The following is a 26,665-nucleotide window of genomic DNA, read 5'->3' on the forward strand; positions in this document are numbered from 1 at the left end:
AAACTGTGACTCATTCACATATCCATAGAAACACTCTTGCACCTATTTACAAACCCATACAGACACTGTTACACCCATTTACATCCCCATACAGACTCTGTCGCACTCATTCGCATCATAGAGAAACTGTGACTCATTCACGTATCCATAGAAACACTCTTACACCTATTCACAAACCCATACAGACGCTGTTACACCCATTAAGAACCCCATACAGACTCTGTCGCACCCATTCGCATACTCATAGAGAAACTGTGACTCATACCCATAAACACTATGTGACACCCATTCACAAACTCATAAAGTCACTTACACACCCATTGAGAAACCTGTACAGACACTGTCCCACCCATTTACAACCCCATACAGACTCTGTCGCACCCACTCACATACTCATAGAGAAACTGTGACTCATTCACATATCCATAGAAACAGTCTTACACATATTCACAAACCCATACAGACACGGTTACACCCATTTACAACCCCATACAGACTCTGTCACACCCATTCGCATACTCATGGAGAAACTGTGACTCATTCACATATCCATGGAAACACTCTTACACCTATTCACAAACCCATACCAACACTGTTACACTCATTTACATCCCCATACAGACTTTGTCGCACCCATTCGCATCATAGAGAAACTGTGACTCATTCACATATCCATAGAAACACTCTTGCACCTATTTACAAACCCATACAGACACTGTTACACCCATTAACAACCCCATACAGACTCTGTCACTCCCATTCTCATACTCATAGAGAGACTGTGACTCATTCACATGTCCATAGAAACACTCTTACACCTATTCACAAACCCATACCAACACTGTTACACCCATTTACATCCCCATACAGACTCTGTCGCACTCATTCGCATCATCGAGAAACTGTGACTCATTCACATATCCATAGAAACACTCTTACACCTATTCACAAACCCATACAGACACTGTTACACCCATTTACAACCCCATACAGACTCTGTCACACCCACTCACATACTCATAGAGAAACTGTGACTCATTCACATGTCCATAGAAACACTCTTACACCTATTCACAAACCCATACCAACACTGTTACACCCATTTACAACCCCATACAGACTCTGTCGCACTCATTCGCATCATAGAGAAACTGTGACTCATTCACATATCCATAGAAACACTCTTGCACCTATTTACAAACCCATACAGACACTGTTACACCCATTAACAACCCCATACAGACTCTGTCACTCCCATTCTCATACTCATAGAGAGACTGTGACTCATTCACATATCCATAGAAACACTCTTACACCTATTCACAAACCCATACCAACACTGTTACACCCATTTACAACCCCATACAGACTCTGTCGCACCCACTCACATACTCATAGAGAAACTGTGACTCATTCACATATCCATAGAAACACTCTTACACCTATTTACAAACCCATACAGACACTGTTACACCCATTTACAACCCCATACAGACTCTGTCACTCCCATTCTCATACTCATAGAGAGACTGTCAGACTCATTCACATATCCATAGAGATTCTCAGCTACCAACAACACAAGCCACCAGACATGTACTGAAACCCATCAATGCATGCTGTTTCCTCTAGCAACCAGGAAGGATATCACTAGCAGTGCCTGCTCTCTTAAGAGCCACTACTAGAGTTGTGTGTGTGACTCCCAAGCTGTCAGATACCTAAACAACCCACCGCCTTCCACTCACACTTGAACGCTTCACCTGCAAACAAAACATGCCTGCACATCAGCCCATGAAGAATCTCAGCCATGTTGGCAGCATGGGTCAGCTGCTTCCCACATGGTTAACACAGGACAGCCCAATGTCCCTGAATTTCAGGCAGGCCCTGGGCTCACCTTTGGTTTTCGAGGACCATTCGAGCTCAGCAGTGACATATGTACAGCTGAGATGGTGCTCACATGTATCTCTAGTAGCATCATCCGGGCTAGGAACAGTGTGCGAGAGAAGAGCGGGGTAGAGAAACCAGCTGTTGTGGAGCCTGGAGGAAGGAGAGCCACTATGTGGAAGGGGATGGAGGTGGGTGGGTGGAGAAAGGGGACCAATATGGGGTGGGTTCAGGAGAAAGGTGCTGGGGTGGTGGAGGAGCAGACCTCAGTATATGCCAGCAGCACTCGAACGCTGCATGGCATAGAGTGCAGGAGGAAGGAGAGAGGTCCTCAGCCTATGCAGGCTCCTAAAGATGAAAAGGCAAGTAGACCGCCCTTTCTCATAAGTTATCAATGCATGAAGTGAGGGGTTGAAGCAACAGGCGGGCATGCACATCAAGCAGGAAACCAAGACCAGAGAATCAACATCAAAGCCCAGTGAGTCACAACAAGCGCCCTGGAGGCTTGGTAAAGCTGAGCAGACAATCCTGTGCCCCATCAGTGACTAAAAAAATATCAACATCCGCAAAATGAAGTGGACTGATAGCAAAATATGAGTGATCGCCAATTCAGTCAATGCGTGAAGAGGACTCAGCCAAACAAGCCAAAGCCATGGGGCAGCTAACGCAATGCTTATTTCTGAATGTTCTATGATGTATGTTGTGTGTGTGGGGTGTGGTAACAGGAGGTCTCGCCAAAATCCAAAAGCAGTCCGTAGGGAGATGTAAAACGGGGTCACACATTGGTTCAAGAGCCAGAGGTTTACAGCAGCTCTGAAGAAGAAAAAACAATGAGACAGTAGCCAGGAGCATCATGTGTGTGCATTGGTAAATCACGTGTCTGACCACAAACACTGTCTGCGGTTCTTTCAATCTATTGTCAGGTCTTGAACGGCTGAGAATACCCCAGCGACCGGAATCTTAAATGTGTACAGAGGGGCAGGTCAAAAATACCCACAGAGTGAGTGGTCATCAACTGATTTGATGCTCTGCTAAAACTGAAATGATGAAATAAAAACCTAAGCGAGAGAGGGTGAGCCTTGGACCCTTCCCCCCCCCCCCCCCCCCCCCAGACTCTGTGCAGTGTCCTCACCTCTCTGCATCCTCGGACAGGGAACTCTTTAATGACCCGGATGTCATCAATCCACCCTCCCCCCCACAGACACTGCAGTGTCCTCACCTCTCTGCATCCTCGGACAGTGAACTCTCACCTCTCTGCATCCTCGGACAGTGAACTCTTTAATGACCCGGATGTCATCAATCCACCCTCCCCCCCCACAGACTCTGCAGTGTCCTCACCTCTCTGCATCCTCGGACAGTGAACTCTTTAATGACCCGGATGTCATCAATCCACCCTCCCCCCCCCCCCACAGACTCTGCAGTGTCCTCACCTCTCTGCATCCTCGGACAGTGAACTCTTTAATGACCCGGATGTCATCAATCCACCCTCCCCCCCACAGACACTGCAGTGTCCTCACCTCTCTGCATCCTCGGACAGTGAACTCTCACCTCTCTGCATCCTCGGACAGTGAACTCTTTAATGACCCGGATGTCATCAATCCACCCTCCCCCCCACAGACTCTGCAGTGTCCTCACCTCTCTGCATCCTCGGACAGTGAACTCTTTAATGACCCGGATGTCATCAATCCACCCTCCCCCCCCCCCCACAGACTCTGCAGTGTCCTCACCTCTCTGCATCCTCGGACAGTGAACTCTTTAATGACCCGGATGTCATCAATGCACCCCCCCCCCACAGACTCTGCAGTGTCCTCACCTCTCTGCATCCTCGGACAGTGAACTCTCACCTCTCTGCATCCTCGGACAGTGAACTCTTTAATGACCCGGATGTCATCAATCCACCCTCCCCCCCACAGACTCTGCAGTGTCCTCACCTCTCTGCATCCTCGGACAGTGAACTCTTTAATGACCCGGATGTCATCAATGCACCCTCCCCCCCCCCCCCCACAGACTCTGCAGTGTCCTCACCTCTCTGCATCCTCGGACAGTGAACTCTTTAATGACCCGGATGTCATCAATCTACCCTCCCCCCCACAGACTCTGCAGTGTCCTCACCTCTCTGCATCCTCGGACAGTGAACTCTTTAATGACCCGGATGTCATCGATCCACCCTTCCCCCCCACAGACTCTGCAGTGTCCTCACCTCTCTGCATCCTCGGACAGTGAACTCTTTAATGACCCGGATGTCATCAATGCACCCTCCCCCCCCCCCCCACCGACTCTGCAGTGTCCTCACCTCTCTGCAACCTCGGACAGTGAACTCTTTAATGACCCGGATGTCATCAATCCACCCTCCCCCCCACAGACTGCAGTGTCCTCACCTCTCTGCATCCTCGGACAGTGAACTCTTTAATGACCCGGATGTCATCAATCCACCCTCCCCCCCACAGACTCTGCAGTGTCCTCACCTCTCTGCATCCTCGGACAGTGAACTCTTTAATGACCCGGATGTCATCAATGCACCCTCCCCCCCCCCCCCCACAGACTCTGCAGTGTCCTCACCTCTCTGCATCCTCGGACAGTGAACTCTTTAATGACCCGGATGTCATCAATCCACCCTCCCCCCCACAGACTCTGCAGTGTCCTCACCTCTCTGCATCCTCGGACAGTGAACTCTTTAATGACCCGGATGTCATCAATGCACCCCCCCCCCCACAGACTCTGCAGTGTCCTCACCTCTCTGCATCCTCGGACAGTGAACTCTTTAATGACCCGGATGTCATCAATCCACCCTCCCCCCCACAGACTCTGCAGTGTCCTCACCTCTCTGCATCCTCGGACAGTGAACTCTTTAATGACCCGGATGTCATCAATGCACCCTCCCCCCCCCACAGACACTGCAGTGTCCTCACCTCTCTGCATCCTCGGACAGTGAACTCTTTAATGACCCGGATGTCATCGATCCACCCTTCCCCCCCACAGACTCTGCAGTGTCCTCACCTCTCTGCATCCTCGGACAGTGAACTCTTTAATGACCCGGATGTCATCAATGCACCCTCCCCCCTGTAATGATGCAGGCACATACTAATGATGACTCTGGAGCCAGGCTATGTTGATTACTTATTTATTATTATCTCTCCCAAAGAGCGCCGAGCCTCTGCCCCTGCGCCGGCTCACTCTCCCCTCTTTCGCGCCCTTCGCGCTCCTCCGCACGCCTCCTGCACGCGCAGCCAATCCTGGCCACCCACACGTCACGTCCGCCGACGTGCCGTGCATAAACTAGACCGTCTCTACATATCTCCCTTTTTTCCACACAAACATTTACAACTTACAGTCCGTCGCTCAAATCATAGTCTCTGAACCTCGTGGGCCTCACCATCTGCCACTCCGTGTCTGTCTTGCCGGGGTGGTGTTGTTCTCTTCCTCGCCGTGTCTGTTCCTGTCATCACCATTCTCATCAGCTCTTATTTCCTGCTCAATGTTCCTTGCTTCTCCTTGTCGTTGCTCTCCTTCTCTCAGTGCGATTTCGTTCTCCTGATGTTCCTGTCTTTCATTCTCACTCTCTTCTGCTTCTCCGCCTGCTCTTCCGTAGTCCCAAGCGAGGATCTTATTGCATCTGGCCATGCGGTCTTGTGACCATATATTACCGTCACTCAGTCTGGCCGCTCTGCCCTTAATTTCCTTCACCTGCATGGGCTTGCTGTATTTGCTCTCTCCTTTCCTTTGTAGAGTGGGCAACTTTACTCTCACCCATTCTCCTTCCTTAAGTTCTGTGTCTCGCACGTTCCTCCGTGCATCGTAATGTCTTGTGTATGCTGCCTTAGCTTTCTCTATGTTGGCACGCACCACTGCAGGGGACCATTCACTTACTATAGTCTTCTCCTTCCATACCCGGTTGTCCTGGGTGAAAGGTTCCCGGCCACGCAACAGCTGGAAGGGGCTATATCCCGTGCTTGTGGGAGTGATCCTGTATGCCCATAACATGTGCCATATGTCCTTCTCCCAGTCTTTGTTGTCCGAGATGGCTGCTTGGATCGACCCCATCACCACCCTGTTGAAGCGTTCTACTTGGCCGTTTCCTGCTGGGTGGTAAATGCATGTGTGCTTCGCCAGGATGCCGTTTCTTTTCGTGAAGTTGTCCCACTTTTCCGATCGGAACTGGGGCCCATTATCACTGAGGATGGACTTGGGTATGCCCTCCCTCACAAAAGTGTCTGCCAGAAACTTCACTATTGTTTCCGTGTCCATGGCTTCCTCTATCTTAACTTCTGGCCATTTCGAGAATTTGTCGACGAGGACACACACGTACTTCTGGACCCCTTGGGTGTCTAGGATAGGGCCTAAGATGTCAACCGACAGCTCTTCCCATGGGTTCCTTGGCGTTTCGAATGTACCCAATGCTGGGCGCAGGGGTTTGAGTGTCTTGTCTGCGCCTTGGCACCTCACACATTCCCTTACGTGCCGTTCTGCTCTTATGTCCATCCCTGGCCACCAATAGTCTTGCTTGGACCGCAGTTTAAGCTTTCCAATGCCCAAGTGCCCTTCATGTAGCATGTCCAGCAGTCTGGGTATGATGCTCGTTGGAGGGATGACTTTCTCACCTCTATATACAAATGTTCCTTGATTGTCCAGGGAGAGTTCCTCCCTCACTTCAAAGTATGGATTAAGTTCTCTCCGGACATGTCTCTTTTCCGGCCACCCTTGGGTAATGTATGTTTTCACCTCTTCCAACGTCTGGTCCTCCTCATACGCCTGTGTCCATTCTTGAAGGCTGATGACCTTTTCATGGTCCTCCATTAGTGCCACCCATTCCTCTGTGCCGGTCTTGTCTTCCTCACCGGGTTCCATGGCTGCCGCTCGGCTCAGGTAGTCTGCGACCTTGTTTTTGCTGCCTGGTATGTGTTCCACATCATACCTAAATTCTAGAAGCTTTAGCGACATTTTTTATATCCGGGGCGTTGCGTCTGCATGGCCACTCGATGTCAGCACTCTCAGTAGAGGTTTGTGGTCGGTTCGCAATTGAAATCTGGTGCCCCACAGGAATTGTCGGAAGCGCGTGGTGGCCCACACCACCGCCAGCATCTCCTTCTCTATCACACTGTATTTTTTCTCTGTTTCACTCAGTGTGCGCGAGGCAAAACTGATCGTTTCCAGCTGTCCTTGCCCTCGGTCTTGCATGAGGACAGCACCCAATCCTTTGTCGCTGGCGTCGGTGGTTAGGACAGTTTTGCATTGAGGGTCGAAACCTTGTAGTGGTATAGCTCCAGCCACTTCCTTCTTGATGATCTCAAATTCCCTCTGTGTGTCCTCTGACCACTTGAATTCCGTGTTTTCTTTTGTGAGCTGCCTCATGTGATGGGTCTTTGAGGCGAAGTGCTGCACGAATTTTCCGTAATACTCTGCCATTCCCAGGAATGACCTGACCTCTTCCTTGGTGGCGGGGGACGATGCTTCACAGATCGCCCAGACATTTTCTGCTTTAGGAGTTACACCTTGCACTCCTATCTCGTGCCCCAGGTAGGTTACCGAGTTCATCCCTATTCGGCATTTGGACCATTCAGCCGTGAGCCCTTTGTCTTCTAGGATCTTCAACACTTTTCCCAACTTCATATCGTGGTCTGGGATGTCTCTTCCCATCACCAAGATGTCATCCTGGAAGTATTGTACGTCAGTGAGGTCTTTGAATAGCTGGTGCATCATCTTCTGGAACACCGCCGCTGCTGAAGCTAAGCCGAATGGCATCCGGCGGAACTGATAGCAGTGATAAAGGATGTTAGTCTGCGGCTGTCTGGGTGGAGAGCAATTTGGTGGTACGCGGAGGTCAAGTCTATGGTTGAGTACCACTTAATCCCCCTGGTGCTGGCCAGCATCTCCTCTATTCTGGGCAAGGGGAACGTTTCCACCACAATGTTTTTATTCAACTCTCTCAGGTCGACGCACAACCGGACCTTTCCATTGGGCTTCTTAACCACTACCAAGGGCGCCAGCCACTCTGCGCACGTGATGGGTTCTATAATCCCCTTCTTTTCCAAGTCTTGGAGTTCTTCCCTTACAGCTTCTCTCACCGCCAACGGGATGTTCCTTGCTTTGTGGGCCACAGGGACGGCGTCCTCCTTAAGGATGATTTTGTGGGCGAATTTCTCCAGCTTCCCTACAGAGCCTCCAAACACTTTGGGGTATTCGCTCCTCCATTTGTCCATACTTGGCTCTGTTTCCTGGTCCGTCAGGAGTATTTGCTCCTTGCCTCCTGGATCTAGCTTGATGCCCAGGTCGCCTTGATCTAGCCATCCTAGGACCGACGGGCCCCTCTCCGACACATAAAGCTTGCATCGTGCCGACCGGCCTCGAAATTCGAAGGTCAGGGGTCTGAACCCCGCCATAGGTATACGGTCTCCGTTGTACGTGACTGGGCGGATGTCCAGTCTCTCCAACTCCGGGCCGAGGCATGGAGCAAATTTCTCCTCCCACACTGCTCTCTGGATGATGGTGAAGGGTGATCCTGTGTCTGCCACCACGTTGATCTTGACACCACCTATAGCCATTTCCAAGACTGGTTTCATCGTGCGTTTTCCTTCTCTGTCCAGGACTTTACCCTCTGTACTCAGAACCTGGTCCTCAATGTAGATCACTGTGACTTCTTCTGCTTCATTATCGTCGTCCGGATCGTCATTGCTTTGATCTACACACCTCACCATGCTCTTGGAGGCCTTCTTCCTGCAGACCTTCTCGTAGTGGCCAATTATTCAGCAGTACGCACATTTGGCGCGGAAAGCGGGGCACTTCCGATCATGTGCTTCGTGCGACCAGTTCCCGCACCTGTAGCATGGCTTTCTGTTGCTCCCTGCTTGTTTCCCTGACGTGCTTGCATTGCTTTGCCACTTGTTGGGCCCTCTTTCCGTTGGTTTCCTGTTCTGATACTCTCTGCGAGGCCCTTCATTATCCACCTTGTTCACCATGGTGCTGGACGCCATGTCTTTCTTCGTCACTTCTGCACACCGACGAGCTAGCTCCGCTCTTTTCACGATTACTAACACTTCTTTCAGTGTGGTGTCTCCACTCGCCCATAGCTTGTCCTGCACCGTCGTGCACGTGGTGTGCATCACCACTTGGTCCTTGATGAACTCATCTTCCCAGTTGGCGTATTTGCACGTGGCTGCCAGTCGTTTCAGTGCTGCCACGTACTGCTCCACTGTTTCTCCTTGCTTCTGCTTCCTCTGTTGGAAATTAAACCTGTCCACCGACACGCACACTGCCGGTCTGAAATGTTCATTGAGGTCATCGAGCGCCTGCGCATACACATCATCGTCTGTGGTTGTTCTCTGTTTCGGAACTAAGCTCTTGTATATCCGGAGTCCTTCCGGGCCTAGGTTCAGGAGCAAGATTCGCTTCTTCCTCTGGGGTTTGAACTCTTCTTCGTTCTCATCTTCCAGGACACCTATGAAATTATCTATGTACTCTCTCCAGTCCTCCCATTTCATGAGTGGTTCCCCTGGCCGGGGTAAGAACTGTACCGGCGCCGTCGCGTAACCTGCTTGCGCGCTCATCTTTTCTCTCTTTACGGCGGTTAGTGTTCCTCCTCGGCTGCGGGGACTCCCTGGTGTGTCGTCCTGTTCTTCTTCGCTTGCTGGGGCTCGGGGACTATCTGTGTCGGCCCCCTCGGATCCCTGTGAGTTCTCCAGCGCGCGTTCCCGGGGTCTGCTGTTCGCTGCGTGGGTCGGTGTCCTTTATCCTGCCTTATTTCTTGGTTCCTGGGGTCTGTCCCCCCTTTTTTCGTTCCTTTGCGCCACACCCTCCGGCGTGCCGGGCTCTGCCACGCTCTTTGGGGTACCTGTTATCCTGCACCAGGGTGATCCTGCTCGTCTGTCCCTTGTGTGGTGGTCCTGGAGCCTCTGGTGCTTTACTTGTCGCCTTGGGGTCGGGTCAGTGGTCCTGCCTTGCTGGGGGGTCTTCATCCCACCCTCGTCGCCATTGTAATGATGCAGGCACACACTAATGATGACTCTGGAGCCAGGCTATGTTGATTACTTATTTATTATTATCTCTCCCAAAGAGCGCCGAGCCTCTGCCCCTGCGCCGGCTCACTCTCCCCTCTTTCGCGCCCTTCGCGCTCCTCCGCACGCCTCCTGCGCGCGCAGCCAATCCTGGCCACCCACACGTCACGTCCGCCGACGTGCCGTGCATAAACTAGACCGTCTCTACACCCCCCCCCACAGACTCTGCAGTGTCCTCACCTCTCTGCATCCTCGGACAGTGAACTCCTTAATGACCCGGATGTCATCGATCAGCAGACTCATCAATCGCAGCTTGTCCGAAAATCCAACCAGAATGAAGAGTCCAGATGGATGGAGAGCGACCGAATATGCCTCCTCCTGGTACTCCTTGTACAAGTCCAGAACGCTGCACATTAAAAAAAACAACAACATAATGTTATAAAAACAACACATTCAAAACATGAAGTACAGAACCCAAAGACTGAGGAAACTAAAGAAGTGGCCCATAGCTCACTCTATCATCATTCTCAGCGGCCACCTGTGTGCCTCCATGTTGAGGGTCGTGTATAGTGTGTGAGGTAAAGTGAATATGTCTGTGAGAGTCCTAGAGGACAACAGGTGCAGCACTGGCCTAGAGGAGGATAGGTGCAACACTGGCCCAGAGAAGGACAGGTGCAGCACTGGCCTAGATAAGGACAGATGCAGCACTGGCCTGGAGAAGAACAAGTGCAGCACTGGCCTAGAGAAGGACAGGTGCAGCACTGGCCTAGATAAGGACAGATGCAGCACTGGCCTAGAGGAGGATAGGTGCAACACTGGCCCAGAGAAGGACAGGTGCAGCACTGGCCTAGATAAGGACAGATGCAGCACTGGCCTGGAGAAGAACAAGTGCAGCACTGGCCTAGAGAAGGACAGGTGCAGCACTGGCCTAGATAAGGACAGATGCAGCACTGGCCTGGAGAAGAACAGGGGCAGCACTGGTCTAGAGGAGGACAGGTGCAGCACTGGCCTAGAGGAGGATAGGTGCAACACTGGCCCAGAGAAGGACAGGTGCAGCACTGGCCTAGATAAGGACAGATGCAGCACTGGCCTGGAGAAGAACAAGTGCAGCACTGGCCTAGAGAAGGACAGGTGCAGCACTGGCCTAGATAAGGACAGATGCAGCACTGGCCTGGAGAAGAACAGGGGCAGCACTGGTCTAGAGGAGGACAGGTGCAGCACTGGCCTAGAGGAGGATAGGTGCAACACTGGCCCAGAGAAGGACAGGTGCAGCACTGGCCTAGATAAGGACAGATGCAGCACTGGCCTGGAGAAGAACAAGTGCAGCACTGGCCTAGAGAAGGACAGGTGCAGCACTGGCCTAGATAAGGACAGATGCAGCTATGGCCTAGAGGAGGATAGGTGCAACACTGGCCCAGAGAAGGACAGGTGCAGCACTGGCCTAGATAAGGACAGATGCAGCACTGGCCTGGAGAAGACAAGTGCAGCACTGGCCTAGAGAAGGACAGGTGCAGCACTGGCCTAGATAAGGACAGATGCAGCACTGGCCTGGAGAAGAACAGGGGCAGCACTGGTCTAGAGGAGGATAGGTGCAACACTGGCCCAGAGAAGGACAGGTGCAGCACTGGCCTAGAGGAGGATAGGTGCAGCACTGGCCTAGATAAGGACAGATGCAGCACTGGCCTGGAGAAGAACAGGGGCAGCACTTGGCTAGAGGAGTACAGGTCCAGCACAGGCCTAGAAGAGGACAGGTGCAGCACTGGCCTAGAGGAGGACAGGTGCAGCACTGGCCTAGATAAACACACGTGCAGCACTGGCCTAGAGGAGGACAGGTGCAACACTGGATCAGAGAAGGACAGGTGCAACACTGACCTAGAGGAGGATAGGTGCAGCACTGGCCTAGAGGAGGATATGTGCAACACTGGCCCAGAGAAGGAAAGGTGCAGCACTGGCCTAGATAAGGACAGATGCAGCACTGGCCTGGAGAAGAACAAGTGCAGCACTGGCCTAGAGAAGGACAAGTGCAGCACTGGCCTAGAGAAGGACAGATGCAGCACTGGCCTGGAGAAGAACAGGTGCAGCACTGGTCTAGAGGAGGACAGGTGCAGCACAGGCCTAGAGGAGGACAGGTGCAGCATTGGCCTAGAGGAGGACAGGTGCAGCACTGGCCTAGAGGAGGACAGGTGCAACTCTGGCCTAGATAAAGACAGATGCAGCACTGGGCTAGAGGAGGACAGGTGCAACACTGGCCTACAGAAGGACAGGTGCAACACTGGCCAAGAGGAGGACAGGTGTACACTGGCCTAGAGAAGGACACGTGCAGCACTGGCCTAGATGAGGACAGGTGCAGCACTGGCCTAGAGGAGGACAGGTGCAGCATTGGCCTAGAGGAGGACAGGTGCAGCACTGGCCTAGAGGAGGACAGGTGCAACTCTGGCCTAAGACAGATGCAGCACTGGGCTAGAGGAGGACAGGTGCAACACTGGCCTACAGAAGGACAGGTGCAGCACTGGCCTAGAGGTTAGGTATAGCACTGGCCTAGAGAAAACCAGGTGCAGCACTGGCCTAGAGAAGGACACGTGCAGCACTGGCCTAGATAAGGACAGGTACAACGCTGGCCTAGAGAAGGACACGTGCAGCACTGGCCTAGATAAGGACACGTGCAGGACTGGGCTAGAGGAGGACAGGTGCAACTCTGGCCTACAGAAGGACAGGTGCAGCACTGGCCTAGAGAAGGACAGGTGCAGCACTGGCCTAGAGAAGGACACGTGCAGCACTGGCCTAGATAAGGACAGGTGCAGCACTGGGCTAGAGGCGGACAGGTGCAGCACTGGGCTAGAGGCGGACAGGTGCAACACTGGCCCAGAGAAGGGCAGGTGCAACACTGGCCTAGAGAAGGTCAGGTATAGCACTGGCCTAGAGAAGGACAGGTGCAGCACTGGGCTAGAGGAGGACAGGTGCAGCACTGGGCTAGAGGCAGACAGGTGCAACACTGGCCCAGAGAAGGGCAGGTGCAACACTGGCCTAGAGGAGGACAGGTGCAGCACTGGCCTAGAGAAGGACAGGTGCAACACTGGCCTAGAGAAGGACACTTGCAGCACTGGCCTAGAGAAGGGCAGGTGCAGCACTGGGTTAGAGAAGGACAGGTGCAGCACTGGGCTAGAGGAGGACAGGTGCAGCACTGGGCTAGAGGAGGACAGGTGCAGCATTGGGCTCCATTTGGCTTGGATGAAGGTGAAGTCCCTAGAGGAGGACCGGTGCAGCACTGGCTCCACTTGGCTTGGATGAAGGCGGCGTATGTAGAGGAGGACAGGTGCAGCACTGGCTCCACTTGGCTTGGATGAAGGCGGCGTATGTAGAGGAGGACGGGTGCAGCACTGGGCTCCACTTGGCTTGGATGAAGGCGGCGTATGTAGAGGAGGACGGGTGCAGCACTGGGCTCCACTTGACTTCGGTGAAGGTGAAGCACCTAGAGGAGGACAGGTGCAGCACTGGCTCCACTTGGCTTGGATGAAGGCGGCGTATGTAGAGGAGGACAGGTGCAGCACTGGGCTCCACGTGGCTTGGATGAAGGCGATACACCTAGAGAAGGACAGGTGCAGCACTGGGCTCCACTTGGCTTGGATGAAGGCGGCGAATGTAGAGGAGGACGGGTGCAGCACTGGGCTCCACGTGGCTTGGATGAAGGTGAAGCACCTAGAGAAGGACAGGTGCAGCACTGGGCTCCACTTGGCTTGGATGAAGGCGGCGTATGTAGAGGAGGACGGGTGCAGCACTGGGCTCCACGTGGCTTGGATGAAGGTGAAGCACCTAGAGAAGGACAGGTGCAGCACTGGCCTCCACTTGGCTTCGGTGAAGGTGAAGCACCTAGAGGAGGAGAGGTGCAGCACTGGGCTCCACTTGGCTTGGATGAAGGCGGCGTATGTAGAGGAGGACGGGTGCATCACTGGGCTCTACTTGGCTTCGGGGAAGGTGAAGCACCTAGAGGAGGACAGGTGCAGCACTGGCCTCCACTTGGCTTGGATGAAGGTGGAGCACCTTGAGGAGGACAGGTGCAGCACTGGCTTCACTTGGCTTGGATGAAGGCGGCGTATGTAGAGGAGGACGGGTGCAGCACTGGCTCCACTTGGCTTCGGTGAAGTGAAGCACCTAGAGGAGGACAGGTGCAGCACTGGGCTCCACTTGGCTTCGGTGAAGTGAAGCACCTAGAGGAGGACAGGTGCAGCACTGGGCTCCACTTGGCTTGGATGAAGGCGGCGTATGTAGAGGAGGACGGGTGCAGCACTGGGCTCCACGTGGCTTGGATGAAGGCGATACACCTAGAGAAGGACGGGTGCAGCACTGGGCTCCACTTGGCTTCGGTGAAAGTGAAGCACCTAGAGGAGGACAGTGCAGCACTGGGCTCCACTTGGCTTGGATGAAGGCGGCGTATGTAGAGGAGGACGGGTGCAGCACTGGCTCCACTTGGCTTCGGTGAAGTGAAGCACCTAGAGGAGGACAGGTGCAGCACTGGGCTCCACTTGGCTTCGGTGAAGTGAAGCACCTAGAGGAGGACAGGTGCAGCACTGGGCTCCACTTGGCTTGGATGAAGGCGGCGTATGTAGAGGAGGACGGGTGCAGCACTGGGCTCCACGTGGCTTGGATGAAGGCGATACACCTAGAGAAGGACGGGTGCAGCACTGGGCTCCACTTGGCTTCGGTGAAAGTGAAGCACCTAGAGGAGGACAGTGCAGCACTGGGCTCCACTTGGCTTGGATGAAGGCGGCGTATGTAGAGGAGGACGGGTGCAGCACTGGCTCCACGTGGCTTGGATGAAGGCGGCGTATGTAGAGAAGGACGGGTGCAGCACTGGGCTCCACTTGGCTTGGATGAAGGCGGCGTATGTAGAGGAGGACGGGTGCAGCACTGGGCTCCACTTGGCTTGGATGAAGGCGGCGTATGTAGAGGAGGACAGGTGCTGCACTGGGCTCCACTTTGCTTGGATGAAGGCGGAATACCAAGAGGAGGACAGGTGCAGCACTGGCCTCCACTTGGCTTGGATGAAGGTGGAGCACCTTGAGGAAGACAGGTGCAGCACTGGCCTCCACTTGGCTTGGATGAAGGCGGCGTATGTAGAGGAGGACGGGTGCAGCACTGGGCTCCACGTGGCTTGGATGAAGGCGGCGTATGTAGAGGAAGACAGGTGCAGCACTGGGCTCCACTTGGCTTGGATGAAGGTGGAGCACCTTGAGGAAGACAGGTGCAGCACTGGCCTCCACTTGGCTTGGATGAAGGCGGCGTATGTAGAGGAGGACGGGTGCAGCACTGGGTCCACTTGGCTTGGATGAAGGCGGCGTATGTAGAGGAGGACAGGTGCAGCACTGGGCTCCACTTGGCTTCGGTGAAGGTGAAGCACCTAGAGGAGGACAGGTGCAGCACTGGGCTCCACTTTGCTTGGATGAAGGTGGAATACCAAGAGGAGGACAGGTGCAGCACTGGCCTCCACTTGGCTTGGATGAAGGTGGAGCACCTTGAGGAAGACAGGTGCAGCACTGGCCTCCACTTGGTTTGGATGAAGGTAAAACAGAGCACTACTTGGCCTAGAAAAGGACAAGTGCTAAGGTTTACTAGGCTTGGAAGATTATGACAAGCAACAACAGGATGTACTTGTTGCGGAGAAGAGGCCCTGGTCTGTACTGAAGGCAATGAGTATTTGAGCTTTACTTGGTCTGGAGCAGAGAAGAGTGCAAGCCCTGAACTTACCTGAACTGCGGGAACAAAGGCAGAAGAAATCACCGTCTGTTTTACATGGTCGGATGGAAGAGGCAAGGGATGCAATGGACTTCACTTGGTCTCGAGGTGGAGGAAAAGGTTTTGAAGAGGAGGGTGAGCAAGAGTCAATGGCACTGATCTTACACGGACTGAAGGAAAAGGGAGAGATATTAAAATCTCAGGACAGGGTTGAGGGTGCCTCGCGTTCTACTTGAATTGGAGGAATGAAATGAAATGAAATTCATTTGTACTCGTATAGCGCACCTATACCCTGAGGCGTTTTGGCGCTGTACGCATACCGCTGTGGAACCCTTCCTGGCTTTTCCCTGTGAGGTGCCCACTCCTGGGCACCCCCAAGGTGGATGCCAGGCATCCTTAGCGTTGTGGGGGCCGTTGTGGAGATTAAGCAAGCTATATAGAGTGGGACCCATGATTGGAATAGGCACCGAGGCAAGAATTATCAGTTCCGGGGAGATTGAGTCCAAGAGCCGCCGAGGCAGGAATTGAACCCTGGTCCCGGACCAGACTACTGCATCAGGGTCTGCCGCTCTAACCATTGAGCCACACTTCTCCACAAAGAGACGGGTACATTTATGGTGTCCGGAAAAGGGTAGGAAAGTAATATTGAGCCTTACTTAGTCTCAAAGTTCCAGATGCGCACAGAACGGTCCAATGAACAGGTGGCAAGGAGCGGCTTCCGGATACAGATGCCCAGCCCAGTGATAGGACCAGAGTGGAGTGAATATGTAAGATGTTCAAAATTCGCTTCTTCCCCCTAAAGGATGGAGAAAGGTGTCAAAATGGGAAAGCCAAGGAATACAGAAAGCACACTAGAGGAGCTGATGGGTGCATAAAGTTACAAGAGGGTGAGAGAAAATGAAAATAAAAGAAACTGGAACAGTGAGGAGTAGGAGAAGACAGCCAGAAAATGAGCACACGAGGAACTGTCAAGAGAAGAAAATGAGAGCAGAAAACATTAAGGAAAACAAAAACAGATCAGAAAGAAGCAAAAAGACAGCTGAGGAATCCAAGAAACAGCAAACAGGAACAGATGCAAGCAAGAAAAGAGCCATGACACAGTGGCAAATACAAAAATCACCAATCACCAGGAAGAGAGACATGAAATACACAGAAAAAACAAGTGAAGATCCATATTTTAAGGACAAAATATCTCTACATCTATAGCGCTCTTTCTATCAGGCAAACCAACCAAATATTAAGACAGAATAAAAAAGGTACATCCATGCTCAACAAATGTAGCATTATAGAATTTTGGAGAAAAAAAAACCTGCATTTTAAGTTTTATTATATTGGGCCTTCAGGCAGATGAGCTCGGCGACCACCACCCATCTAACAACATTCCACAGAGGCTCACTGTTAATGTCTAGCACTGAAATCCCCAATAACAACTTACTTCTGAGAGGATGCAGAGTACCCCCTCCTCTTGGTTGCAGAAAGGTAACTTGCAAACAATGATTTCTTTAGCTTTTCTCTAGTACGTTTATGTAAGGAAAATACTTTTTGCAGGTGTCCTGCAACTTTTTACCCCCATTTGTACTTTTAGAAGCTCACTTTTCGACTCTGAGAGAGAACTGAGGCTTACTAACCAGACCTCAGTGCCTTTGTGCTTACCCCTTTCAAAGTGTACGTTGAATTGGCTATCGCAAATTGGTAAGTACTGACTAAAGTCCCTAGTATATGGTACCCAGGGTACCAAAGGCACACAAGTCACAGTGTGCACTCAGGGATGCAGCACTGATTGTACCACTCTGTGTGTGACAGAGTTCAAAGTGGGCTCCCAGCTTGCCACTGCAGACTTGAAGGGCAGTGGTCACATTACTAATTCTACCTTGCCTTTACCATTAATGGCAAAGCCACCCTTTCCCTCAACAATATTTGTAAGTCTTCCCTAAGGAAGGCCAAGAGCCCAAAGGAAGGGAGCAGTATGTTATTGAGACATGTATGTTTATATATTTTCTTGCAGCAAAACCCCTCAAATTGCTGTTTTACTGTGTAAAAGGTAGTAGCCCCTTTGGCTAATACAGGGTTACAGGCTGACACCCTGAGTATGACTGGGTACTGTAAGATATCAAATTAATCATGGCAATAAACCAGACCAGATGTCCAGGTCGAATTTAATGTCACTATTAAAAGAAAGCTAATTTTAGAAAGTTGCCACATTGTGACTGAGCTAGTACAGTGGCCTCCTGCGGCACTAGCCCACAAACAGCATTCAGACCACCTGGAGAGTAGTGTGAATGACTCCCAGGCTCAAACACAATGGAAGCCTGCTGCAGGAACAGGTGTCACCTCTCCCTTGCAGGTAGCCACTCAGAGTGTTAGCCCAAGAGGTGAGCTTCAAAGGCGAACACTTCTGAAGGGGCTTCCCTTTGTTAGGGAGACAGGTTGGAGACAGGGCCAGAGAGGGAAGACCAGTTCCCAAACTGGTTTTCCCATGGGCATGTAGCGCCCCGGTAGCTACACCGCTAGGGTTTGCTACCAAGCTCTTAACAGCTGTGGAAGGGTGCAGACATCTTAGGACTTAGCAGCATAGTGCACTCTGGGACAGTTAGGTGCCATACATCACCGGAAAGTCATTACCAGAAGAGAGGGGACCTAGTAGCCCACTGACTAGTGACCACATGGCTGACTTGGGGCACTTTCCTGGGATAAATATGCCCCCCCTGGTACCCTGAACCTCACACCATGCTGGATTTGGATAGAGCCCTGCTGCCCTTTGAACTGTACAAAGAGAGGCTGCACCTTCTGCTGGACTGCACCTGCTGCACTTTGGGCTAGCAAAGTTTGGACTGTGCCTGTGGCTCCTAGCGTGGGGAAACGTTGATCCCCAATCCCAGACCAAAGAAGAGACTCGAAGAATCAGACTGCAGATCCCAGGGAACCAGCTCCGGGGACAAAAGAGCTAAAGAAGCCCAAACCGGCAAGTTGTTACCCACTGGCGAAGATTTGCTGCTAGCCGTCACAGGGCGCACCAAGAGACCGATCCTCAATAGGCAAACGTTCTGTTGACCAATGCTTGTTTACGGTTAGGTTAAAAAGGGATTAAGCCTTTGAAAATCTGTATCTCTGAAACCCTCCAGTGGATTTTGTGCATCAAGGATTCTAAAAATTCATAAAACCCTAATCTATTTTTATGAGTTGGTGTTGTGTTTCTTTCGTGTTGTGTGGCTTCCTTGTTTTGTTGTGTGGTCCTGTTAAACGCTTTACACTAAGTTCCTTTGTCTAAGTCTTGATGCTCGAAACGACAGCTACCCTGGGTGAGCTAAATATTTACAAACAAGCCTGAAAGGACCCAATATAGGTTTTGTGAGTGCATTCCACGATAAGGCTACAGAGCCATATCATATAATACACCCAGATCTCCACACTTCCTCTTTGCTCTAAGTCACTCGGCGCTACAGAGTGAGAAAAGAAGCTCGATCCAGCAAGGTCAGCCTTCGCTGCGATGTCCTTGGCTTCCCTCGCAGGCAAGCAGGTGGCTGCAGAACCATGTGCCCTTCCTTGAGAATTGAGGCAGAGTCCACCCTTCCCAGGATTCCTGGGGGGAGGGAGGAGACTCACAATGCTGGCTAAGTTGCTTTTGGTCACTTTGTTCTCTTGACCCCAGAGAGTGGAACCTGCTGAATTCAACCACTGAGATCCTCAAAGAGGTGTAGGAGCACAACGCACATCCCAGGGTGTGAAGTGTGAGGAGAAGAGAGCTTTAGACTTGCAGTGTGAGACGCCAGGGCACACAACACAAATGCATACAGAGAATCCGCTCTAGGGCGAATCCATCCTGCGATCAGAGGTAGGGGGAGTTGTCTCATATGATGCAGAACTATAGCACTTCAGTACATCAGAAAAAAGAAACAAGTGTAGATTGTGCACACCAATTAAACCAACTATTTAGATCCAAAATTGTGTAAAGCGGTCAGCGTGCTTTGCTTTCTAAATGCTTGCCTAGCGTGAACAATATGTGTGTGTGGGGGTCAAGTACAAATAGGCAACTTGGACAAAAACGTGCACAACTATTAAGACAAAACGTCTGCAATTAAACCCACACAGCAATCCAAGTTCAGCCCATTAATACATTCAAGAAGGCCATTGTACATGGAGAACTGTGTAATCTGTTTATTCTTCACTGTTGCTCAGATTGTCAGCTACCCAATAGCATGGATAGAAACCTGCATCAGCCCTGCCATAGACCACCTCATACAGAAGGGCTGAAGACTGGTACTTTCCACTGCTGCTGCATCATGGCAGCCTATTGTCAACAACCGTGGGCTGCAATATTCAGGAGAGAAGCCCCAATGTCAGTGTCAGGCAGACTACCCCAGGACTCACCTTGCCCATGTCGGTGGAGGACAGCGGGAAGCTGTACAGTTGCCTTTTGCTGGTGCTGATTACAAGGGTCTCCTCTGAGGGGCTCAGGCACATCGACAGCACATCTTGCATGTCCGACTGGCTGGGGTCTATGCAGTGTGGATCCTGGGGGATCTGCGGAAGGCGATGGGATGGGGGTTACTGCAGAACTCACACAGCCCAAGTCACATGGCCGAGCAAATGCTAATCAACACAATGAAAGTCCACGGAATCCTCTGGGGAGACACCACACCCCACACTCTGCAACACACCAGTGGTGGCGGCTCGTTCGGGGTGGGTAGACTTCCATTAACGAGCAGTGTAGTCTCTCTCGCTCACAAACACACTTTCTTACTGTCACTCTCTCAGCTTTGTACAGACCAATAAAACAGATATTGACATGCTTGATGCATTGGATCTTCCTGCACAGACTCCAGTAAAGGACCTAGAAGAGCTTCCATGTCATTGGCTCCCCCCTATGCTAAGCCCGGCAGACTGTCTCAGCCAATGTGGTGCTGATCCAAACTGCACTGAGATCAACATAAACACTACTGTGAACACAGTGCTCATGCAGATTCCTCCCCATGCTATTGTGTATCATGTCCCTTTCTGCTACCTGTTCCCCACCTGTCCCGATGCATGCCAGGGCTGCCTGGTGCTGCGGCTCGCCAGCTCAGAAGACAGAATGGTTTGTGTTCACTTCAGTTCAATTACTTATGGTTGATTAATTATGCAGCTCCCTCCCATTAACCCACTAAGTCGTGAGCCCCAGTGACCCCCAGTCTGAATCGAACACGTTAGCATGTACGGTGATGAAGTGACGTGATCAGTCAACCCCCCTTTCGTACCACTTGTAAGTATCAGCGAGTGCCATAACAAATGTAACCGTACTCACGCTCTACGATGGCTGCCTTTCTTGCTCTTCGTAAAAGTAAAACCACACACAGCACTGTAAATAAATGGGTGCCGCTTGCAAGTACGGGATTTATAAAGGAGGTACTGAGTTTTATCTCGCAAATTTGCTTCAAAGATTGTCGATACAGGTGTTTTCGATTCAGTGAAATAACGTGAACATCTCATTCTAAAATTACTGGAATATGCCTGCCCATCTCTATTCTATAGGGGTAAATATCTTTCCCCATGTGAACTAAAAGCCGGTGGTCCCTGCATTTAAATTGTTGAAACCTCCAATGTAAAATGGCCCCCACTATTACTTTGTTTGTGTGAACCAGGCACAACGGAAGTGCGTTCCATATGTGAGGTTGAAGCTTGACTCGCATGCGCTCACAGTGCAGGGTTAGGACTGTGAGTGAAGTCATTTCATTTTGCCTCAGAAAGATGGCGGTTACCGGGAGCGTCATTACGGAGAGCCTGAGAGAGGGGAGTGCGGGCACGCGGACGAAAGGGCATGAACGGGAGTGCGGGTGCGGGCTTTGGGAAGCCGAGAGGGACAAACTGCGGGAAGGGGGGAAGCAGGGGAACAAAATAGTGCTTGTAGTAAAGGGGCCAGTAGCCGTGGCAGGATACAAATGACGACATGGTCGTCATGAGGCAGGACTAACAAGCCTAAAACCTATCGGAAGGCTGCATTTCAGGAATAAGCCAATAGAAAATAAGGGTGGAGAGTGGGCGGAGCTTCCACAATATAGTGATACTGCATGCCTCGCAAAGCGAGCAGCTCATGCGCGCTGCAATGCTAGGCAAGACCTAAAAATATGGTTGATTAATTAAAATAGAGGTAAAGCAGCATTCAAATGCAAACGGCCCTCTAATAAACAGAGAAGCTAAAACAAAGATAATCATCCTAAACATTGTTAAAATTTACAATCAGAGATGTAATCAGTGTCCATAAATGTCATCATTCATGCAGTCATCAGGATATCTACCTCCTGCAGAGCACATTTCAGGTTAGAAATACCCATTCTTGTTGGAGCTGTGCCTCTGATATGGTAGGGAGGTAGTGCCTGTCCTACACTAGGCTATGATCCAGACTGGGTACCATGACCGGCACCTGCCATCCTTTAGGGCCCGCTCCCAGGCAATAGAGCAGGGAAGAGGAACAAAGGGACAGATTTGTAACAATACTGCAGGTAAGCAGCAGAGTTATTGGGGAAGAGATGCAGGGACTGGGCCAGGTGCAAGCCATGGAGTAGGGCAGTGGAACAAAGGGACAGAGGAGAGATTTGTATCAAGACTCCGGCAGCAGAGCTAGTGGGGGAGACAGCTAGAGACTGGGCCAGGTGCAAGCCATGGAGCAGGGCAGTGGAACAAAGGGACAGAGGAGAGATCTGTATCAAGACTCCAGCAGCAGAGCTAGTGGGGGCGAGAAGCAGAGACTGAGACAGGTGCATGCCATGAAGCAGGGCAGTGGAACAAAGGGACAGAAGAGAGATTTGTATCAAGACTCCAGCAGCAGAGCTAGTGGGGGAGAGAAGCAGAGACTGAGACAGGTGCATGCCATGGAGCAGGGCAGTGGAACAAAGGGACATAGGAGAGATTTGTACCAAGACTCCAGCAGCAGAGCTAGTGGGGGCGAGAAGCAGAGACTGAGACAGGTGCATGCCATGAAGCAGGGCAGTGGAACAAAGGGACAGAAGAGAGATTTGTATCAAGACTCCAGCAGCAGAGCTAGTGGGGGAGAGAAGCAGAGACTGAGACAGGTGCATGCCATGGAGCAGGGCAGTGGAACAAAGGGACATAGGAGAGATTTGTACCAAGATTCCAGCAGCAGAGCTAGTGGGGGAGAGAAGCAGAGACTGAGACAGGTGCATGCCATGGAGCAGGGCAGTGGAACAAAGGGACAGAAGAGAGATTTGTATCAAGACTCCAGCAGAAGAGCTAGTGGGGGAGAGAAGCAGAGACTGGGGCTGGTGCAAGCCATGGAGCAGGGCAGTGGAACAAAGGGACAGAGGAGAGATTTGTATCAAGACTCCAGCAGCAGAGCTAGTGGGGGAGAGAAGCAGAGACTGAGACAGGTGCATGCCATGGAGCAGGGCAGTGGAACAAGGGGACAGAGGAGAGATTTGTATCAAGACTCCAGCAGCAGAGCTAGTGGGGGACAGAAGCAGAGACTGAGACAGGTGCATGCCATGGAGCAGGGCAGTGGAACAAAGGGACAGAGGAGAGATTTGTATCAAGACTCCAGCAGCAGAGCTAGTGGGGGAGAGAAGCAGAGACTGAGACAGGTGCATGCCATGGAGCAGGGCAGTGGAACAAAGGGACAGAAGAGAGATTTGTATCAAGACTCCAGCAGCAGAGCTAGTGGGGGAGAGAAGCAGAGACTGAGACAGGTGCATGCCATGGAGCAGGGCAGTGGAACAAAGGGATAGAGGAGAGATTTGTATCAAGACTCCAGCAGCAGAGCTAGTGGGGGAGAGAAGCAGAGACTTAGACAGGTGCATGCCATGGAGCAGGGCAGTGGAACAAAGGGACAGAGGAGAGATTTGTATCAAGACTCCAGCAGCAGAGCTAGTGGGGGAGAGAAGCAGAGACTGAGACAGGTGCATGCCATGGAGCAGGGCAGTGGAACAAAGGGACAGAGGAGAGATTTGTATCAAGACTCCAGCAGCAGAGCTAGTGGGGGAGAGAAGCAGAGACTGGGACAGGTGCATGCCATGGAACAGGGCAGTGGAACAAAGGGACAGAAGAGAGATTTGTATCAAGACTCCAGCAGCAGAGCTAGTGGGGGAGAGAAGCAGAAACTGAGACAGGTGCATGCCATGGAGCAGGGCAGTGGAACAAAGGGATAGAGGAGAGATTTGTATCAAGACTCCAGCAGCAGAGCTAGTGGGGGAGAGAAGCAGAGACTGAGACAGGTGCATGCCATGGAGCAGGGCAGTGGAACAAAGGGACAGAGGAGAGATTTGTATCAAGACTCCAGCAGCAGAGCTAATGGGGGAGAGAAGCAGAGACTGAGACAGGTGCATGCCATGGAGCAGGGCAGTGGAACAAAGGGACAGAAGAGAGATTTGTACAAAGACTCCAGCAGCAGAGCTAGTGGGGGAGACAGCTAGAGACTGGGGCAGGTGCATGCCATGGAGCAGGGCAGTGGAACAAAGGGACAGAAGAGAGATTTGTATCAAGACTCCAGCAGCAGAGCTAGTGGGGGAGAGAAGCAGAGACTGAGACAGGTGCATGCCATGGAGCAGGGCAGTGGAACAAAGGGACAGAGGAGAGATATGTATCAAGACTCCAGCAGCAGAGCTAGTGGGGGAGAGAAGCAGAGACTGAGACAGGTGCATGCCATGGAACAGGGCAGTGGAACAAAGGGACAGAGGAGAGATATGTATCAAGACTCCAGCAGCAGAGCTAGTGGGGGAGAGAAGCAGAGACTGAGACAGGTGCATGCCATGGAACAGGGCAGTGGAACAAAGGGACAGAAGAGAGATTTGTATCAAGACTCCAGCAGCAGAGCTAGTGGGGGAGAGAAGCAGAAACTGAGACAGGTGCATGCCATGGAGCAGGGCAGTGGAACAAAGGGATAGAGGAGAGATTTGTATCAAGACTCCAGCAGCAGAGCTAGTGGGGGAGAGAAGCAGAGACTGAGACAGGTGCATGCCATGGAGCAGGGCAGTGGAACAAAGGGACAGAGGAGAGATTTGTATCAAGACTCCAGCAGCAGAGCTAATGGGGGAGAGAAGCAGAGACTGAGACAGGTGCATGCCATGGAGCAGGGCAGTGGAACAAAGGGACAGAGGAGAGATTTGTATCAAGACTCCAGCAGCAGAGCTAGTGGGGGAGAGAAGCAGAGACTGAGACAAGTGCATGCCATGGAGCAGGGCAGTGGAACAAAGGGACAGAGGAGAGATTTGTATCAAGACTCCAGCAGCAGAGCTAGTGGGGGAGAGAAGCTGAGACTGAGACAGGTGCATGCCATGGAGCAGGGCAGTGGAACAAAGGGACAGAAGAGAGATTTGTATCAAGACTCCAGCAGCAGAGCTAGTGGGGGAGAGAAGCAGAGACTGAGAAAGGTGCATGCCATGGAGCAGGGCAGTGGAACAAAGGGACAGAGGAGAGATTTGTATCAAGACTCCAGCAGCAGAGCTAGTGGGGGAGAGAAGCAGAGACTGAGACAGGTGCATGCCATGGAGCAGGGCAGTGGAACAAAGGGACAGAGGAGAGATCTGTATCAAGACTCCAGCAGCAGAGCTAGTGGGGGAGAGAAGCAGAGACTGAGACAGGTGCATGCCATGGAGCAGGGCAGTGGAACAAAGGGACAAAAGAGAGATTTGTACCAAGACTGCAGGAGCAGAGCTAGTGGGGGAGACAGCTAGAGACTGGGGCAGGTGCATGCCATGGAGCAGGGCAGTGGAACAAAGGGACAAAAGAGAGATTTGTACCAAGACTGCAGGAGCAGAGCTAGTGGGGGAGACAGCTAGAGACTGGGGCAGGTGCATGCCATGGAGCAGGGCAGTGGAACAAAGGGACAGAAGAGAGATTTGTACAAAGACTCCAGCAGCAGAGCTAGTGGGGGAGACAGCTAGAGACTGGGGCAGGTGCATGCCATGGAGCAGGGCAGTGGAACAAAGGAACAGAAGAGAGATTTGTACCAAGACTGCAGGAGCAGAGCTAGTGGGGGAGACAGCTAGAGACTGGGCCAGGTGCATGCCATGGAGCAGGGCAGTGGAACAAAGGGACAGAAGAGAGATTTGTACCAAGATTGCAGGAGCAGAGCTAGTGGGGGAGACAGCTGGAGACTGGGGCATGTGCATGCCATGGAGCAGGGCAGTGGAACAAAGGGACAGAGGAGAGATTTGTATCAAGACTCCAGCAGCAGAGCTAGTGGGGGAGAGAAGCAGAGACTGAGACAGGTGCATGCCATGGAGCAGGGCAGTGGAACAAAGGGACAGAGGAGAGATTTGTATCAAGACTCCAGCAGCAGAGCTAGTGGGGGAGACAGCTGGAGACTGGGACAGGTGCATGCCATGGAACAGGGCAGTGGAACAAAGGGACAGAGGAGACATTTGTATCAAAACTCCAGCAGCAGAGCTAGTGGGGGAGAGAATCAGAGACTGAGACAGGTGCATGCCATGGAGCAGGGCAGTGGAACAAAGGGACAGAGGAGAGATATGTATCAAGACTCCAGCAGCAGAGCTAGTGGGGGAGAGAAGCAGAGACTGAGACAGGTGCATGCCATGGAGCCGGGCAGTGGAACAAAGGGACAGAAGAGAGCTTTGTACCAAGACTGCAGGAGCAGAGCTAGTGGGGGAGACAGCTAGAGACTGGGGCAGGTGCATGCTATGGAGCAGGGCAGTGGAACAAAGGGACAGAAGAGAGATTTGTATCAAAACTCCAGCAGCAGAGCTAGTGGGGGAGAGAAGCAGAGACTGAGACAGGTGCATGCCATGGAGCAGGGCAGTGGAACAAAGGGACAGAGGAGAGATTTGTATCAAGACTCCAGCAGCAGAGCTAGTGGGGGAGAGAAGCTGAGACTGAGACAGGTGCATGCCATGGAGCAGGGCAGTGGAACAAAGGGACAGAAGAGAGATTTGTATCAAGACTCCAGCAGCAGAGCTAGTGGGGGAGAGAAGCAGAGACTGAGAAAGGTGCATGCCATGGAGCAGGGCAGTGGGTGGAACAAAGGGACAGAGGAGAGATTTGTATCAAGACTCCAGCAGCAGAGCTAGTGGGGGAGAGAAGCAGAGACTGAGACAGGTGCAGGCCATGGAGCAGGGCAGTGG

At 52.0% G+C, this 26,665-nt stretch overlaps 1 protein-coding gene across 1 annotated transcript in view; it reads right to left on the reverse strand.

Annotated features, from left to right (window-relative positions):
• The window catches only part of CFAP57 (cilia and flagella associated protein 57), a 403,172-nt gene that overhangs the window by 128,085 nt on the left and 248,422 nt on the right, over positions 1 to 26,665 (reverse strand). The window contains exons 5-7 of the mRNA XM_078672374.1: positions 19,968 to 20,120; positions 16,256 to 16,395; positions 10,110 to 10,275 (exon numbers count right to left, since the gene is read on the reverse strand). Coding sequence (XP_078528500.1) covers positions 10,110 to 10,275; positions 16,256 to 16,395; positions 19,968 to 20,120 — 459 coding nt within the window. The remainder of the gene's footprint in view (positions 1 to 10,109; positions 10,276 to 16,255; positions 16,396 to 19,967; positions 20,121 to 26,665) is intronic.

This window comes from Lissotriton helveticus, chromosome 1_2 (genome assembly GCF_964261635.1).
Source record: "Lissotriton helveticus chromosome 1_2, aLisHel1.1, whole genome shotgun sequence".
Taxonomy (NCBI): Eukaryota; Metazoa; Chordata; class Amphibia; order Caudata; family Salamandridae; genus Lissotriton; species Lissotriton helveticus.